At 43.9% G+C, this 18745-nt stretch overlaps 1 protein-coding gene across 2 annotated transcripts; it reads right to left on the bottom strand.

Moving 5' to 3' along the window:
* Positions 1–448: 448 nt before the first annotated feature.
* LOC121626879 (GRB2-associated-binding protein 1-like) lies at positions 449–17669 on the bottom strand. 2 transcript variants are annotated; one of them, XM_041965603.1, is made up of 13 exons: positions 17094–17669; positions 11313–11441; positions 10143–10308; positions 8633–8822; positions 7348–8009; positions 6000–6082; positions 5766–5875; positions 5175–5467; positions 4946–5017; positions 3108–3204; positions 2108–2237; positions 1649–1783; positions 449–1342 (listed from the first exon to the last, which is right to left on the bottom strand). In XM_041965603.1, exons 1-13 carry the CDS (start codon positions 17166–17168, stop codon positions 1169–1171), a joined length of 2316 nt encoding a protein of 771 aa, XP_041821537.1. In that variant the 5' UTR covers positions 17169–17669; the 3' UTR covers positions 449–1168. The 2 variants fall into 2 exon arrangements, with proteins under 2 accessions (XP_041821537.1, XP_041821538.1); XM_041965604.1 differs by having other exon boundaries at positions 7348–7850.
* Between the last annotated feature and the right edge of the window lie 1076 nt (positions 17670–18745).

The following is an 18745-nucleotide window of genomic DNA, read 5'->3' as shown; positions in this document are numbered from 1 at the left end:
CACTGGCCCAGAGAACAAACGCTCTGGTGTCTTCTGACTTTGTGGTTTTAGTTGTTAAATGGAGTGAAAAGTCTTGACAGTTAGTGCAGACATTCATGGTCCCCACAGGATGAACTGTTATTACTCTTTTAATCCTGACAGTTCTGACCTGATGGTGGCCTGAACGAGACCTGAAACATTCAAATCTCAAGGACTTAAATATCCCAGCTCTAGATAAAAACACTGCTTTGACACAACCTGTTTAAACTGTGTTTCACTGATCTGGATTCAGAGACCTGAATGATTTACATCTGGACTTGCTTTTGAAGACTCTTGACCTGATTCAGGACTTAAACTTAGATCTGCTACTTGTCTCAGTGTCCTCTGCTGATTCTCAATTACAATCTGCTCAGCTGCTGGGATTTGGACGACGATCAATAAAACACGCCGGAAGCTCAGAGAGTGACGTGTGGTGCTTATTCATTTATTCTCTATTGTACAGTCATCGCTATCGTCACAGAATCAACACATTTCTTCAGCAGGAACAGAACATCCATCAGGTGGACTGACTTGATTTGACACAAAGCTGCAGGGATTATCACGTTTTTCTGATTTGTTGATCATCGGAGCATCTGAATTGTCCCACAGTCCACCATCGTTGGCATTATTTCAGCAGGAAACACCATGTTTAAAGACTAACAGAGTGTTTTCCAAAGACACCTGGACTTGTCTGAGGTTCCCAAAGACGTTTGGCTTCCATTACAAGAGGCTTCTTCAGTTCTAGCTGACTGGCTGGGACCCCCCACCAGTCAGTCAGAACTGAAGAAGCCTTTTGAAATGGAGGCCAAACAACTTCTAGAACCTCAAGCAAGTCCAGTTGCCCCTTAAAACACTGAGAGGAACCACAACCTGGATGAATGAGGCTCTTCAGACAATAACAGGGCTCTGACTGACGCTGGTGGATTTACCTGCACTGACTGTAATTTCTTAGAAACATATCAAACCTGTGACCTCGGTTTTTACTTCTACAACATTTCTCAGAGGTAAACACTAGTAGTACATTTCAGGAAGAATGGGAATTCTTATGGAGCAAAGAATTTATTTCTTTTAATCAAAGTAATCGGAGTCTGTTTTTGCTGGTTGAGAAGCTTCTTCAAACTGTTCGTCCGTGTGTGTTTGTGCTCGTCCATCATTTCTCCTTCTCCGTGGACATCCTCCCATCATGCCACGCTTCTCTGGTGTTCCTCAGGGCCTTCGTCCTTTTGGGGTCCACCACCACGTAGTCCACACGTGTGCGCCCGCCTCGTGCGCGCTCCTCGCCCGCGCCGGCCTGCTCGCTGCCGCCTTCTGCTGTGCACCGTTTCTGGTTGTGGTAAAAATATATATTGATCTATCGATTGAGCCACTGCAAATGATGCTGCCAGTGACAAAGCAGACATCAATTAAACATGAAGAACGTGTTGACCTGGCGCCCTCTAGTGGCTGATCATTGACCACACATAGAAGCTCATTTCTCTCTACTCATCAATTCCTGAACAAACATCCATACAGGCAGACGGGGCTGCACCGTGCAGCAACAGCATAACAACACCATAATAACAGAATGATTTTGTTAGATTTTGAGATCTGTGTGATATGACAGAGAGAGAGAGAGAGACAGTGTTGTTACCTGTCTCGTTGGTGTCGATCGCCCAGTGTGGAGGTCCAGGTCCAGGTACTCGACCTGCTTGTCGCCTCTGGCCCGCCGTAGCAACGGGCTGCTGACTCCGCCCTCTGATGCTCGGTGCAGCATAAGCCTCAAAGACTGTAGACACACACACACACACACACACACACACACACACACACACACACACACACAGACACACACAGAGAGAGAGTTTACTTAAAGGTTAACACAACATTCAAACATGGCCACTTCTTCCAGCTTAACACCAGCAGATGCTCACACCCCCAACCCCCACCACTCAGTGCAGCACTTGGAGGTGACTTGGAGGGAAGGACACATGAAAGGACAGATGATGGATAGGAGGAAGGATGTAGAGAAGAAAGGAAAGCATGAAGGAAGGAAGGACAGAGGGAAGAAAGCAAAGATAGCAAGGAAGGAAGCACAGACGGGGTGTTTTACCTGCTCCCCGGCGCTGAAACTGAGGTTCGATGTTGTCATAGCAACGTAGCTGTCATCAGGGTCATCAGAATCAGAGGAGGGGGACGAGCTGTGGGCGGAGGTCGGCCTGACTGACCGACGGCTGGACGGACTGACACACACACACGCACACACACACACACACAGTGTAAAAAATACTCTGTTACTTTACTGTTAGTGAAAGTCCAGCATTCAAATTTTTTCTAAAGAGAAAGTACAGAAGTACTATCAGCAAAATCTATTTAAAGTAACTAAAAGTATTTATTCTGCAGTAAAATGCCTCCTGTGACAGATATATTATCATACATGATGCTATTAGATTGTTAACTACTTTAAATACAGTTAACTAGTTTAGTCCAGTGGTTCCCAAGCTAGGGCTCAGGCCCCTCCAAAGGGACACCACATACATCTGGGGGGTCATCAGATGATTGATGGGAAAGAAGAAAAAACAAGTTCTGCTACACAAATCCTTTTTGGATTTTCCTTAAAAGTAAAAAAAACACACAGAGATGTCACATAAATGTAGTGGAGTAAAAAGACAACACTGACCTCTGAAATGTAATAAAGTAGAAGTATACGGTAACGCTATGTGGACTATGCTTGTTCAGAACTTCAGTAAATGCAGTCTTCCACCACTTACATGCAGTGTTGCCTGAATACCACAGGGAGGCAGCAGAGCGCAACACAGCTAAATGTACCTGCTCAGGTATTCACACATTCACATCTCTCTCTCTCTCTCTCTCTCTCTCTCTTCCTCTCTCTCTCTCTCTCCCTCCCTCTCTCCTCTCTCTCTCTCTTCCTCTCTCTCTCTCTCTCACTCCCTCTCTCCTCTCTCTCCTCTCTCTTCTCTCTCTCTCTGTTCCCCTCCCTCTTTCTGTGTAATGGACATGAATTATTGCTGTGCTTTGTAGTTTTCTGTTGACGCTGCATTAAAACATCGAGCCACTGTCATGCACACACACACGCACACACACACACTTACTCTCGTGTGAAGGTTCGAGTGACAGGTGAGCGGACAGGGGGCGGGACTTCCTGCCAGTCATGCTGCACTGGAGTGATGTCCAGAGGAGCTGGTTTCACTGGGAGGGAGAGAGAGAAACTTTTCACTGTTTATTACGTTTTTAAACACAGTTAACGTCGGAAACAAGGAAGTTAATGACATAAATAAGAAAGCAGAGCGGCTGCGATGTTCGAAAGTTTTACAGTTGCCAGCAGTGGGAATTTAGTGAGACATTTACTTGTTCCTATGATGTACTTTGGGACAGCTGACTTGTTATCAGCCACTGATGCAACGCACCTGGGAGGGCCACCAGGTGTTTCAGGTGATCGCACACTAATGAAAACACAATATTCCATTTCTGCCAATAGATACTCCTGAATTCTGCACACTGGACCTTGAAATGTCTACTTTCTGCAGATATGAAACACCTAAAATCACCAAAGTGTAACTAGGGACAAAGTGTCCTCATCTGACTTTGGATCAGACTTAAGATAACTCATAAACTGATGCTGCTTATCGTGTTACTGTTTTATGAGAAATTCCCTGAGTAAAACAGGATGAAGAAACTGAAAGAATAAAGTACTAATGAGGCAATAAAAGGAAATAAAAGCTGTTGACAGGAAGTACAACCTTGAATGAAGAAGCAGCGTGTGGAGTGTTGCAGAATCAGCTCTCTAACTGTAAACCTTCACTAATATTTAATGTGAACGTTTCTATAAGGCACGGCTCTACGTGTGGAGCGGCGTGTTTGAGTGTGCGGCTGTCATGACCTGGTGCTGCAGCCTCGGTGAGCAAAGTGGAAGCAGGTAAATAATTAAAACAGAAATAGGCTTAAGGGGAACAGCAGAGATGAGAAATGACTAACAGGGTGACACAGAGGAAGGAATATGGAGAGACAGTGAGACAGAAGAAGAAACGGTCGACTGTTTTGGGAACAGAAACACTGTCGTTCGCAAACGTTTCAGACTTTAAGTGTACAAACAATGACAGAAATGTGCTTTCCCAGCAAAGGAGATGCCACCAAAAACAGGAATGACTTAGTGGTAGAAGTAGACCACAAGTATTGATGGGAAAGAGGAGTGCAGACTTCGCCTCATTGAGGTTTACCAGCCTCATATTTATTATCTATGACAGTCCTGTCATTAAACCAAAGACAAAACGTTCATGCAGGACGATTCTGCAGAGCGCTGCATTATGTCTCAACCAGAGCCGACGGCTTTAAAATCCCTGCTGCGTGTAAAAACTCTGCATGGAAACTACGGTTCGTTTAAGGTCAATGGAAGATTGTGGTTCTGATGAATAAACTACAGTTACAGATAAAGGGCTGAGACGCCTGGTTAAGGTTAGGGAACGACAGCGGTCATGGTTGATTTCTTACTATTTCTGGTGGTTTGAACTGCATCTAACAATCGACGCATGAAGTTTGCTGCATTTGTTGATGAAGACTGTGAGATGTGGTTGAAAGCTCTAGTAATTAGACCAGGCATGTCCAAACTATTCCATAAAGGGCCGTGTGGCTGCAGGTGTTTGTTAAAACCAATCCAGAGGTCACCTAATTATCCACAGAAGACTGAGATCAGCTGATTAAATGAGTGGAGCCTAGTGTGCTCCTCCTTGGTTGGAGTGAAAACCTGCAGCCACACGGCCCTTTATTGAATAGTTTGGACATGCCTGATGTAGACCTTAAATAAAGGTTGTGTTTTTAAACTACTATTACGAAGGTCAGGGCTGTTCAGCAGTAAAGATCCTGTTGAAGAGGTGATGCTCATGTCAGTTTCATTCGTTCTGTCCTGTGTTGTCAGTTCAGTTCTAGTTGGTACCTCTGGTTCTGTGTGTTGGCTCTGCAGCAGTCTGAACGTCCGGCCTCTCTGCTGGCTGACCGACACAAACTCCTGCAGTGATACACAACATCAGACAGCAGAAAGCATCAACCAGGCTGCACGACTGCAAAATAATAATAATGTCATCACAGTTATGAACTGCAGCTCGTTGATTTAAGCTCAAGCTCCTTTTCTTGGAGTCGTGCGTTAGCTAAATGCTCCTGCCCACCTCTGCGTTGTGGTTTCAGGTTGCGGTGGATTGGAGGAGGCATGGCTTTGACCTCCACACCGCTGGAAGTGTTCACGGTGTTCCTCCGGAGCGGTGGGGTGACGGGGGCGATTGGAGCCGGGGGAGGGCTACGAAAGCCCATGTGGGCGGGTGGGGGAACTTGCCTCCCCAGAGATGCCAGGTCACCTGTGGCAGGGGTGGGATGGACGGGAAGGGAAGGGGTGAGGGGGGTCATGGGGACGTAGTTGGCATCCTGGAGCTGGAGCGAGGGGTCAGAGGAAGGTGGAGGTGCCCTTGAAGAAGAGAAGAAGAAACTAGAAAGTGGTTTGTTCAAGCTGGTCCAGTTTGGGTCTGTGACTGGAAAATTTTCTAAATTAAATATATGTAAAAAGATAAACACAAAAATTACACCTGTCAGGCTTAAACTGCAGGACAAAAATGTGCATCATATCTGTGTTTTGTCAAAGTCAAGTGCGATGAAATCCACTACACCTGCATTTCAATGAAGACCAGTTTTTCACTCTTTCAAATCCTTTAAAAACAAGTCAGTAATGAACACAGTTTTATTATGTCATGTATCTTCTGACTAACCTTGGTGCAACAGGAGGCTCAGTGGTGGCAGCGCTCATGGGAACATAGTTTTCATCCACGTCATCATCCTCAGAGCAGACGCTACCCAGAGGTACCATGCCTTTATTAAACTGAGAGAAGAAGACACATTTTCATGATAAAACTGATAAAATAACAAGATGAAGTATAAAACAGGGGCTGACAGAGCTGTCGTACATATCGTATCGTTCATTATAGGTTTTAGTTTTAACTTACGAAGTAGCTGTTGAAGCTCTCGCTGAACTCAAACATGCTCGCTCTGTCAGACAGAGACCGGGGGATGTAAAAAGACTCACAACCTGAAACACAGAGTAAATGGACTGATACGTAAACCTCCTGACGCTCAGGTCGCTCTAAAAGGGTCATGTCAGTGTTAAGTAGCCTAGAGCGCTGGAGCTAGGAGGCTAGCTTAGCATAAAGACTAGAAATAGGGCGAAGCAGCTAGCCTGACTGTCCACAGTTGAAATATCTGCCTTACTAGCAGCTCTAAAGCTAACAAATTAACATCTTCTTGACACTGCATCTTGTTTGTAAAAGGCCAGGCTAGCTGTTTCCCTCTATTTCCAGTCTTTATGCTATGCTAAGCTAGCTGCCTGCAGGCTATAGCTTCATATAGGCGTGAGAGCGGTGTCGATCTTCTCATCTATGTCACAGCAAGAAAGCTAACATAATTCAACATGGAAAAGGTGTTTGCATGCAGTATATTAATATTATTCAAATATATGACATATAGAGTAATATAGCTTTCTGAAAGCGACCAAACAATACTTTTACTACTTTAATTCTTTAAATACATTTGCTGTTGTACTTAGACTTTTACGTGTTACAGAGTATTTTTACAGAGTAGTATTAATACTTCTCCTTAAGTAGTAGCACTTTGTCCACCAACGCTAAAAACAGATCTGGCAGCAAAAACTGTTTGAGCTCTCATGGGACAAAGTTCTCTTATTAATGAAACAATGCCAATCAAACTGTGGTGCAAACAGGCACTAGTTGTTTCAGCTGTGAGGATATAATCCATCAACGCTGCCAGTTCACCACAATAAAGCTGCTTTAGTGCTTTGTGATCTCCTCTGAGGTACCAGGTTTAAAACTCTCACCGCCACTGCAGCTCTGTTTATATGGCAGGTTTGCTGTCGGGCTGGCAGTCAGCATCAGTTTCTGCCTCTTGTTTCTTCATCATGTCATTTTGAGACTTTCGATGATTACATGTAAGTCAAACACTGAAATAACACTATTAGGTCTGTTAAACAATTAGAATGGACACTAACAAACCAAACAAAGATGGTGATGATACCTACTAATACTCTTTGTTTAAGTGAGACTGGAAACAGCAAGCCTGCCTCTACCGAAAAGTAACAACGTCCACCTCCCAGCACCTCTAAATCTCACTGATTAACACGTTATGTCACATTTGTTTAATCTGTTTGAGAAAGTGTAAAAATGTCACGTTGTGGTTTTATGGGTGGTCATGTGCGGGACTATTTCTTGGCTGGGTGGAGTGACTTCAGAGTGGTAACAGGGTCTTAAATGAAAGCTAAGTCAGGACAGGTTCTCTTCTCACCTGGCGTTGTGCGTCCAGGTGCAGTGATAGTGTTACTCCTCGGCAGACCTCCTCCTCCCTCCACATATCCATCCCTCCTCTCTGGCTCTGATGTGGATCGGGGAAGTGTGCCCAAAGCTAAGCTTTCTCCCTGGGCTGCGACATTCTGGGGCTTTGGTGGGCGTGGAGGAGGAGTTGGGGTGGAAGTGTGGAGCTCTGCGTGGGTTAAGGAGTCCACACTGGGCGTTGAGGATGGGCGGCGCGGGGGTTGTGGTTGTGGGGTGGATGCTGGACGGGGGATCTGGTAACTGCTGGTGGTGTAAGACGGATGCACAGCAGAGTGTGTGTCATCAGAGAGAGGTATCGCCACAGGTCGCAGATGGAAATCCAGTGAGTGCTTCCTGGGATGAGGAGACGGGTGACAGCGAGGTCTGCCGGCTCGTTTCTGGAGGTCAGAGGTCATGCTGGCATCCAGAGACTGGTTGAAAGGGCCTGCCATGGTGGTGACTGTCCAGGGGGCTGTCCTAAAGCCACAGGAAGAGAAGGAGGATGGAAGTGGGAGTCCGTTGGGAAGGAGGGAAGGAGAGGAGGAGGAGGAAGAGGAGGAGGAGTTGGCGGAGGGAGGAGGGTAGAGGTTGTCATTGTAGTCGGTTTCAAGAGAGGTGGAGGAACCTAAAGGAGGCCTGGAGACAGTGAGAAAATCCGGTTTTAAACAGACAGTTCACCAAAAATACAGGAAGAATCATTGCAGCTATGGAGGAAATTAGCTCTCATTGTGTTCTGATGAACTCTTGCATGAAGGTTTGAAGCCAACCTTGAAATCTGTGGGTGTGATCCAGGTTGAGATAAACCTCTAATCCCCCTCCTTAGATCCAACACGTCTGAACCTGTAGCTCTGAATGTTAGTCCAGTTGATTTAGCTTCAGTTTAGTCTGAACTAAATTGAGTGCAGAAGTTGACTCTGGAAGTTTGTGCAGTTTGATTTCATTTAAAAACTTTACTCAAATGGAAACCAACATTTTAATCAGAACTGACACGACTTTTATACTGTTTCACTCATTTGCAATCCTGCTTGCTGTTAGCATTGTGTTTTTATTTGTTTTGCTTGTTTTGCAGCTGCTCGCCACATGCTCTACTTCTCTGGTTTCATGCAAACATCCAAAAACCCAAACATGAGGTTTGTGACATCTTTCAGGTTCAACTTTAAAGTTTACAAGATCTCTTTTGTTTTTGAGCTAAGTTTCTGATGTCATGTTGACATCCAAAAATTAAGTCTTGTTTCCTGTATTCGGCTGTTTGTATTCACCTGATGTGGCTCTGGCAGTGCGATAACCACAGGTAATCTTCTTCTGCATTGCCATCCTGCTCCAGGTTTCGCACACTCACTGGGTCATAGGGAGGTGGTACTGACCCTGTTACCGTGGTAACAGCAGCAGTGCCACTGTTTGGGGTTGTTGCTGTGGAGGATGAGCCAGAGGCAGGCGGTCGCTCTGGACCTGGAGAAAAAAACAGTCACACAAATGAGAAGTCAAAATAACAATATGTATGTAACTCCTAAAAGGAAGGAAAAAGTTATGAGAAACTCCAAGTGCCTGTGTCTTCCTGCAGGGCATCGAGGCTAGTGAAGACTGCATCAAGTGATGTGATGACTCAAGTGATGTCACTAGAGTCAGCATCGGTTGACACCAAAGACTACAAGACTGGGAATTTAAAAAAGTGCGTTGGTGTGCAGTTAGAAAGAAGTGAACCAGACTTGATATAATGACTCAAGGTTACGTTAGCCGCTACTAGCATAACACATCAAAATCTCTGTTGGCAGTCGAGTTTCATTGTGGGTAACGTAGGCACCAAGTTTTGACAAAGAACAATAAAGAAGATCAAAACTGAAAGTTATTACTTTGAACAAACTAGAATTTATTGCAGGGCTCTTGTATTGGACTGTATTAGATATTACAGGTGTACCTAATAAAGTGGCAACTGGGTGTAGGTGGGCAATGCTAAATCATCTTAAACCCTCTTAAACTATAACAAATCTTGTCGTCTTACTTGTTTTCTTATAATTTATTAGTTTTTCTTTATTTGAAAAAACCCACAGCTTAACCTTGAGGCAAAACTAAGGAAACAACTACTTCAAAATTTAGAATAAAATGCATGTTTTCCCCCAGCTGGGAAAACATGCATGTCAGCTGAATAGAACATTAAATATTTGTTAGGTCTCAATAGAAATCCACCAACATAAGCATTAAAAAGAAAAAGATGATCAGTTACATTTACTCTAATCAATTGAACTCATGAAAGAGCGTGAGGCATTTTGCTAAAAGCTGATCTTTGACATGCTGGGACCTGGAGGTCCACCTTCTCTACAACTAACAGTGTCGTATAGTGTAACATTTGTCTTTGAGTCCTTATAACATCGCCCCCTATGGGCCTATATTGTCCCTTGCGTCCAGATTATTAGTCCCTATCTGTATACAAAATTATAAAAAAGTTAAGACTGAATACAGAATGACTCATTGTGGGTATCAAAGTCTTAGCTATCATTACCAAAACAAGACAAAGTTGAAATGGCTGTACAGAGCAAAGCTTATACATAACACCACATTCAAATACTTCACCATATACACATCTGAGTCATCGACATGAACACAATCCTGAAGGCACTTTTCTCAATCTTTCTCTCTGCATGTTCTATGTCTTCTCTCCTCCCACTAGATTTCACACTGACTCACAGCTACAACCCACACATCTATCCATTTCAAATGCAAAGCAAGAAAGGTGCAAGGACTATTTGGATTCCCTCCTGCTCTCCGCCTTACCATCATCGGTCGGGTTGAAGCCACAGAGCAGGCAGATGGAGGAAACCCAGCGGTTCATGTCCTCTTCAGACTCGGCCACCAGGTACCAGATCCTTTCCTCCGTCTTCAGGTCAAAAACGAAGCTGCTCTCCAGCTCCTTCTTCGTGAATGACAGGCCAGCATCCACCTGAAGGAGATGGGGGTACAGTGACGGAGAAGTGGCAGAGGTGCTTGCCATTAAAGAATAATCAAAGACATTTTAAAATGCTGGAGTTAGCTAGCATTAGTCCTCAGTTACAATTATATAGAGGAAACTTGAGTCAGCCTTGACCACAAACCTCCTGCAACAGAAGTACGAGGCCTGAACTACAGGGTCAGGTGTCTCCCCGACAACCTAAATCAAAAATCCAAAGAATCGACTGTACAACAGCACTGCAGACAAGTTTTTATTGTTCCTACAAATCATAGTGAATGTTGCTCCAGGAACAACATTGCAACTGAGCACCAAAGTGACCAGCAAGTCATGCTGGATGAATGGGTGAAGCACAGGACTTTCACCTAGGAGACTGGGGTTTGTGTCCTGTCCTGACGCAACATTGAGGCAACTCACCGATCACGTCTCAGTGATCCACAGATTGATAACACTCTGACAAGACAGTATGGAAACATTGACAAATATAATGTATTTCTGTGGACAAATATATAATAAATTGTCCTTTTTCAGAGAAAGCCTAAATAAACCATTGGAGAAAACAGGAAAATATTCATTTTCTGTGGTATTTTTGTCAGTTTTTATTGAAGTTGGACTAGGCTAAGGCTTCATGCTGTGGTCCCGTTGTGTTTTCCAGCTAGTAAGTCGCAGATATAGATAACTAATAGGTAACTGGTCAACCGTGTAACTAAGGCTAAATCCTCCCACCTGATTATTTTTCTGGCCTTTTCCCAATTCAAAAAGCTATGACATCATAAAAACATAACTGCTCAGTTGCAATGATGGTCAGATTGTGTATGTTATCACACAGTTATTTTATATTACTTTAGTTAGTGCAGCGGAGCACTTTTATGGAGGATTAAATAACTTACCCACGAATAAATACATTAAATGAACAATAATAATTATTGCTGGACATCCAATAGCTTTTCAGCAGTCCTCCAACATGGCGCCAGATCGTCCTGAGTTTGTCAGTTTACCTGTTCACACAGGTTCAGGTTGATGGTCCTGATTGGCCGGCGGGACTGCTGGTTCTTGTAGTACTGCAAGACATCTGGCTCCCCGCTCAGCCGGCCGCTACGCAACACGAACCAACGCCTCTTCCACGCCTGGAAAGAGTCAGAGACATGTGTTACTACCCATTGGGAAGAACCATGAAATAGAAAAAACATTGTCAACATCAAAATTATCAAGAGAGAATCCCATTTGATAGGGTAGTAAAACAAAGGTTTAATAGATCTTGTAAATTGTGAGTCTTTTTGCAAAATAGAGGATTTGTTATTGTTATTATTATCACGACTGCTGACTACAAAGTGGTAGTCAGCAGTCATGACTACAAGTAGTCAGCAGTCCCTTCAGATGTTTTTATTTCCTGCAGACTCCTCTTGCTCTCTGCAACTTTCAGGCTCTGAAACACACACACACACACACACACACACACACACACACACACACACACACACACAGTCGTGTCTCCATAATTTTTCTGAAATTCCTGAAGACTTACCCTAACCCTTACCCTAACCTTAACCCAAGTCTTCATCCTAAAATTTAGTGATTTACATTATGGGGACCTGAGTTCTGTCCCCCATAAGGATGCCAAGTGCCAATGTGACTGCATAAACAGATTTATGTCCCCACAACGTAAGGAATACATGGCCACACACATCACACACACACCTCACACAGACAACATATAATACATAGACTTGCAGCCCAAGACCCAGATCTAAGTATGTCCTTACAAACTCTAAAATTTAATCTAAATTTGAATGATTTCCATTATGGAGACTTGTTTTGTCCCCTTAAGGATGGTCGGAGTCCATGTCCCCACAACGTGAGTAATACATGTCTACACATACAAATGCGGTAAACAGCTTTATGTTTGACACTTTTCTCAGGTTGTTCCCATTATGTGCTATTATGAGCAGAATTCAGCTCCCATGAGTGATCCACAGAATGACACCTCATATTTTAGACGTGATTCACCATCCGTGTGTGTGTGTGTGTGTGTGTGTGTGTGTGTGTGTGTGTGTGTGTGTGTGTGTGCGTGTTCGGGGTTAGTGTTAGTGTGTAGGTAGGATGTGCGAAAGACACATCATGATTGTTTAAAGGTGTGAAGCAGAGCATGAAGAAGGATTTAAATTCAAGAGCAGCATGTGTGCACACACACACACACACACACACACACACACACTCACACACAATCTGGCCACATGATAATCTCTGTGTTTTTCTGATTAAAGGAATCAAGAGAATTTAGGTTTTCTTCACAACTTCCTCTAAAGACACAGAATCGATGAGGAAGAGTGACTCGAAACAGAGGATTGATCTTGAGCTACAGTATTTGTGTGTGCGTGTGTTTGTGTGTGTAAGTGTGAGTATCATGTATTCCTCCGCTGTGGCATGTGACATGAATTCTTTTCTCTCCCTTTGGTGAAGGTTGGGGTAGGGTTTAGGGTTAGTTAAGTAGTGGTTATGGTTAGGGTAAATCTCCAGGGTATCAAAGTAAGTCTATGTGTGTCCCCAAAAGTGACGGAAACACGACTTAGTGTGTGTGTGTGTGCTTGCCAGTGAGTTTCCACCAATCCAGCGAACCAAATCCATCTCTTCCGATCCCTGTTTAATTGTGTTTCACAACAAAACCAACGTGACTCCAAAGGTTGTGTGTGTGTGTGTGTGTGTGTGTGTGTGATCAAAGTACACAGCAATTAAATACCGTCAAGCACATTTAGCCCCCGTTTTCTCTCCAAACACTGACGGGAAGAGGAAATAGCTGAACAGGAAATGCCGGTAAGAGATGGCAGTAGATGTGTGTGTGTGTGTGTTTTGTCTGCCCCCCCCGAATTCTGCACTCTGTTTGAAGATCTGCCGTCTTCAGGCTGCAGGCCAAATAAAAGCAGCGGGGTGGCAGCAACTTGGAAGAAAATATTTTCGGTGCCTTCTCAGCATCGCTGCACGTTGTGTGTAAAGTCCTTCCTAAGTTCTTTGTAACTCTGCTAGTTTAAACGAGTGAGTTACTCAATCAGGTTGCATCATTACGGGGGCAGCGGAAAAAGCAGCTTTTACACACAATATGTGTTTTGTTGGAAAAATCATCTGCATTAACATCATATGACAACAGGAAGCTGTGCTTTAAAGACTTCCTCTTTAAAAAAAACAATTCTTAGCTGGTAAAGATTTCAGTAATGTGTTTATTAGCTCTGGTGGTTGTGTTTGCACATTTCCTCTGCCTGCATAAATTATCCTTATTATCCACACTGAGCTGCCTGGATATCAGCAACTTAAAGATAAAACACCTCCTCTTGTAGCATGTCTGCCCCACTCCTTTCGTTTTGTTTCCTCCTTTGACCTCTGACCCTGACAGGACGAGGGCACAATGGATCTAAAATAACACTTCCTCCATCCTGCCTCCGAACCAAAATTAAAACCAGACCTGAATAACAAATTTCCCACAGCTCAGTTCCTCATTTACCGATCTATTCCTCCTCTTACCATCACACCAAGTTCTCCGAGCTGCAAACATGTGACCGCACAACACTTTCAAGTTTACGCTGCCAAAGGAAAATGCAAGGCACTGAATTTAAATGTCTCTGCAGCCCCCAAGATGGACCTGAAAAGGACCAAAACAAGTTTGGAAGGACTTTGTGTGGTTCCCAAACATTTACACTGGTGTGACCATCAAAATAAACTCACTTCTTCTTGTCACAGGTTGCAAATGTCACTGGGTGGTGGCCTGAATATCTTTTTCCTGCTTAAAATAGCAGCAGATTTCGTGGAGGTTGGGGTCTCCAGTAGACTTCCAGGCTGGGAATCACTGCTTTAGGTCAAAATCAGGTCATTTAATATATCAAATATTAAGAATAACAATTGTCTGTTTGTCTCAAAATCCTCAGGTTGGGAAACGCCCAATCCTTTAATTGCAAAGGACAACTTTACGTTCACTTCAGTCGGTCTTTGAACTGTAACGGATGCTTCCAACACACACAGTTTAGGTAATAATTCACCTGTTCGAATGCAACTTCTCCTAAAAATAAGTTTCACTAAACTGTCGGCTTGCTCACGACCTGCCTGATCTTCTGACCGCTCGCATTTCTTAACCTGTCTAGCTTCTTTTTAGCAATGCTAGCCATGTTGCAACATCTCATCGTTTACAATGTTATCCTCACTGACAGGTGAACGGGACCAAAGCTGTAATAAAGAAGAATTTAAGTTAAGCATGCTGTGATATGACCTTTGTAGATACAGCTTTCTTTAAGCTGTGTCTGGCCTGTGTGTGTGTGTGTGTGTGTGTGTGTGTGTGTGTGTGTGTGTGAGATGTCTGTTATTGCACTAAAGGTTGCAGGATTTTTCATTGTCCTTGGTTCTGTTCCAGTCTGTGTGTGTGTTTCCAAATCTTCTAAATCTTCAGGGAGGCCTCCTCTTCAAACCAGGCCCAGCTGAAAGTGATTAGTTCATTACATAACACGCTCGCGCGCACACACACACACACACACACACACACACACACGCACACACACACACGCAGCTTTCGACAGAACAGGGAGTGTATGATGAGGTACACTCCGTGAACTCTGGCCCGATACTTAGCATGAAAACATGAACACGGACTCAGCCTGCCGCAGCCAGCATGGGGAGCGCCGTGTGAGTGTGTGTGTGTTGACAGTCGACACACAGCTGGCCAGACAGTGTGTGTGTGTGTACACACTGGGTTGTATATACCATCATGGCTGATGGTATACACAGTCTGAAAAATGGGCTATGTCTTCTTCTTCTTCTTCTTCTTCTTCTTCTTCTTCTTTTGCACCTGCTGGGTTTTCAGTTATAACAAAGTGCGACACAGGTGCATCGTCTCTGCAATAGATTTGTTCCCTCTCAAAGGCTTTCGCTGCTGGGATGACGTTCAGTTTACTGGTGTCAGCTAACGGGGATTGTGGGTAACGAGGTCCTCGTAATTTAAACAGATAAGGCTCTTGTTTTTCCACTCACTTATTTCAGGAATCGTTTGTTTCAGAGCCTGAACAATGACTTTTCTTCAGCTCCATTCAGTCCTCCTTCACCCTCTAGCTTTCCACACACACGCACACACACACACACACACACACACACACACACACACACACACACACACACACCCACCATAGGTTTTCATCCTCATTTTTGGGGACATTACATAGACTTACATTGATTTCGTGGAGACTTACTCTAGCCAGAACATAACTTGCCTAACTCTAACCTTAACCTAAACCTAACCCAAGTCTTCACCCTAAAATGTAATGATTTCCACAATGGGGACCTGCATTTTTGTCCACAGAAAGAAGGCGAGTCTCCACAGTGTGACTGTGTAAACAGAGTTATGTCCCGACAACGTGAGTAATACATGGACACACACACACACACACAGAAAAGAAAGTGAAAAGAGAACAGGAAGAGAAAGTAATCAGTGAAAGAGAAAAGGGCAGAGAGGTACGCTACACAGACAACAGAGCAAAGTTTTCTCTGAGAGAAAGAATGAAAGATTAAGGGAAAATATGGCGAGGGGAGATGAGATTAGCTCAACTCACAGGCAAGGCATGCCAGATATGCAGCATGTGTGTGTGTGTGTGTGAATAACTGACTAAGCTGCTTCTTTACTGGAAAGCCGTGCTGAAATTGGACAAAGAGCCTCGTGCTGATTTGAACTGTTCCTGAATTTATTGGATTTTGGGATATAATCACGTGTTTTACACTCTTTTCTCTCAAAATAATATATAATATACCTATCTATCTATTAGAATTGCCCCATTTTGTCAATTGACACTTGAAAAACAATCATCAGATTAGTGTCATACCTCACTCCAAAAATGAACATCCCAACTGTTGCGTTAACGCTGTGAAATCGTCGCACTTTGTTTAGGTTTTAGAGACCAAAACTAGGTTCGGTTTAGAAAAACTTCATGGTTCTGGTTAAAATTAGGAGTATGTTATGTTAAGTGTACAGCTGTTTTTCTGGTGAGGATGCACGTTTCCTGGCTCATAACCAGATTGTCAGTAGTACCTTAACAGGTTTTTAGGCTAGCCTGTTAGAAGCAGCTGTTTCCCGTGGCATTAGCTAAAAAAAGCTGTGTGTTCCACAAAACATGCCCACCTGCCACAAACATCTGGACCTAACAGATGTTGCAAACCTGTCAATACAAAATCTTTTAGATAGATAGATAGATAGATAGATATACTTTATTTATCCCAAGCTGGGAAATTGCAGGATAGTTTTTTGCAAATTGTGATTACCTCTAGGTGTCATTTTGAAGGCAAATCTCTCTTTTTTTCTATTATTCTAAATGAATTTGGTGGTGTGCAGAGTACAACTATTGATGCAGACCAGCTAGCTTGCATGCTAGCTAAGATGAATGTTTTCATGCTTTAACTTTTCGTGCTTTTATTTTGGTAAAAAAGAAGCAGACCAAACTGAATTGAACTGAAGGTGGAGGAGCGCACTGCTGTGTTCTGCTGAAGGTTTTATTAGTTCATGATCATGAGTCTGTAACTTTAGGAAATGACTCAGTGTGTAAGTAGTGATGAAATGAGAGCTTATCTTCACTCACTGTGTGTGTGTGTGTGTGTGTGTCACTATTGACTTGCTTTGAGCTCGGCATGGACACACAACAAACACAGCACTACTTGGGGAGTGTGCTCTTTTGATGGCATGTGTGGGACTTCTTTCTGTTAGGATTCATTCAGAGATTTGTTTCTGCCTGAAGCTAAAAGAGAAGTGAAGTACTCACATAACGCCGCAGTTTTTTCTCCGGTGGGGATTTTCGTAGCCAGCCCTCACACACCACCTCCTCTGCTCCGCTCATCCTGACGCCGGCAGAACAGACTCCAACACAGATTCCAGTCAATCAACTGGGCTTCCAATCAGTTGTCAACTCTGACTTCCAGTAAGTCAATTAGGAGTCCCAGCAGTCAGTCAGACTAAACCAATCAAGTGTCAGATCAGTCAATTTGGCAAAAGAAAGTCAGACTTTTCAATCAGACGTCTGATCAGCTGTGAAACTGATCCGTTAAGACTTCCCATCACTCACTCAGGCTTCTCTCAGGCCTGAAATCAGTTCATGCGGCTTCACATCAGACACCAAGGCGACCAATCCTCAACAGATCAGACTTCCAGTCATTTGGCAAGAATTTAGATCAGCTGAGGCCCCCGGTGAGTCCTTCAGTCTCTGAGCTGCTGCAGGTCTGCTGGTTGACTGATCCACGTCTCCGGCAGCTTCCATCCACACATGAAGGAGCTGCTCCTCTGTCCACGGCTGAGTCACACCTCCTTCTGCGAGGGCTACCACTTCCCAGCAGAGTCACTCCACCCCTCCCTCCTCGCTCTCCCTCTCTCTGGTCGTGCGATAACCAAACACACAATGTCTCTGCTCGGACATTCCTTCCCTCCTCTCCTCCCACTTTTTCCTCTTCCTCCTCCTCCTCACTCCTCCCCTCCTGCCCCTGTTCAGTATAACAGGAAACTCCCCCTGTGGAGATATGTGTGTGTGTGTGTGCGCTGAAAAAGACACACTGTTCTTCAGAAGCTGTTTGGGAAAAATGGGCTTAAAAATGAAACGGTTCACAGCGAGGATGGAGCGAGGTTCACCACTTTGTCAACACATGATGGGATAAAGGAGATGAAGGCATGGACACTTCAGAAAACTAAAAAATATGTTAAATAAATAAACTAAAACTTATGAACATAAAAATTAAAAGGAGTCAGCACTCATCCGGACATGAAGACTTTAACGCGGCGTCATGAAAGCATCACATGCAGACAGCGTTAAGTTACACACGAAAAGCAAAAGATGCATTGTGATGGCACGCAAAATGACTTAAAGCATTGGTGTGTTATTCATGCGCCGTGTAGAGATACCAGGCTGAGCTAGCAGAGTGACATCAGGTAACATCATCTTTGGATATCGCTCTGCAAGAACTTTCTTAACGTTTTCAAAAGATTGTGATTTAGGGCCGAATGATCATTCCTGTCATCTGCCTCCAGAACAAGGAATACATTTGGTTTGTTGGTATTTAGTGGACATGACAGCTAACGCTAGCTTAGCTCCTATGACTGAATCATGCAGCACTCCACAGAAGACCTGTCCTCAACTCAAGGCTGATCAGGTGCATGTAGGCATGACTACAGATAGCTAACCGGCAGCTATGAGGCACAACAGATAAATGAGACAACTTTGGAGCATTTCTTCTCCCACCCTAAGCTAACACATCCCATCGTACTGCAGTCTGTTCCCTACGCTCAGAGATCAAATTACTAAAAAAAATCAAACCATCCATTAAACTCCTGGTTTAGCAAAAAGAAGTCCACCTCACAAGTATCCAACTGATGGAGCATTACTTGGAGTTTTAACTGTAGTGTAAATACTGAAGGAGTAATCACCAT

The sequence above is a fragment of the Chelmon rostratus genome, chromosome 23 (genome assembly GCF_017976325.1).
Source record: "Chelmon rostratus isolate fCheRos1 chromosome 23, fCheRos1.pri, whole genome shotgun sequence".
Classification (NCBI taxonomy): domain Eukaryota; kingdom Metazoa; phylum Chordata; class Actinopteri; order Chaetodontiformes; family Chaetodontidae; genus Chelmon; species Chelmon rostratus.
This window is presented reverse-complemented; position numbering and strand designations above follow the sequence as displayed.

What these genes read in the sequence shown, in the direction of transcription:
- LOC121626879 (XM_041965603.1), bottom strand. Translation starts at nt 17,168, where the DNA reads ATGAGCGGAGCAGAGGAGGTGGTGTGTGAGGGCTGGCTACGAAAATCC. An exon ending in AGAAAAAACTGCGGCGTTAT is followed by an intron (nt 11,442 to 17,093) that starts GTGAGTACTTCA and finishes GACTCTTTCCAG; the next exon opens with GCGTGGAAGAGGCGTTGGTT. An exon ending in ACCTGGACGCACAACGCCAG is followed by an intron (nt 6,083 to 7,347) that starts GTGAGAAGAGAA and finishes TCTGTGTTTCAG; the next exon opens with GTTGTGAGTCTTTTTACATC.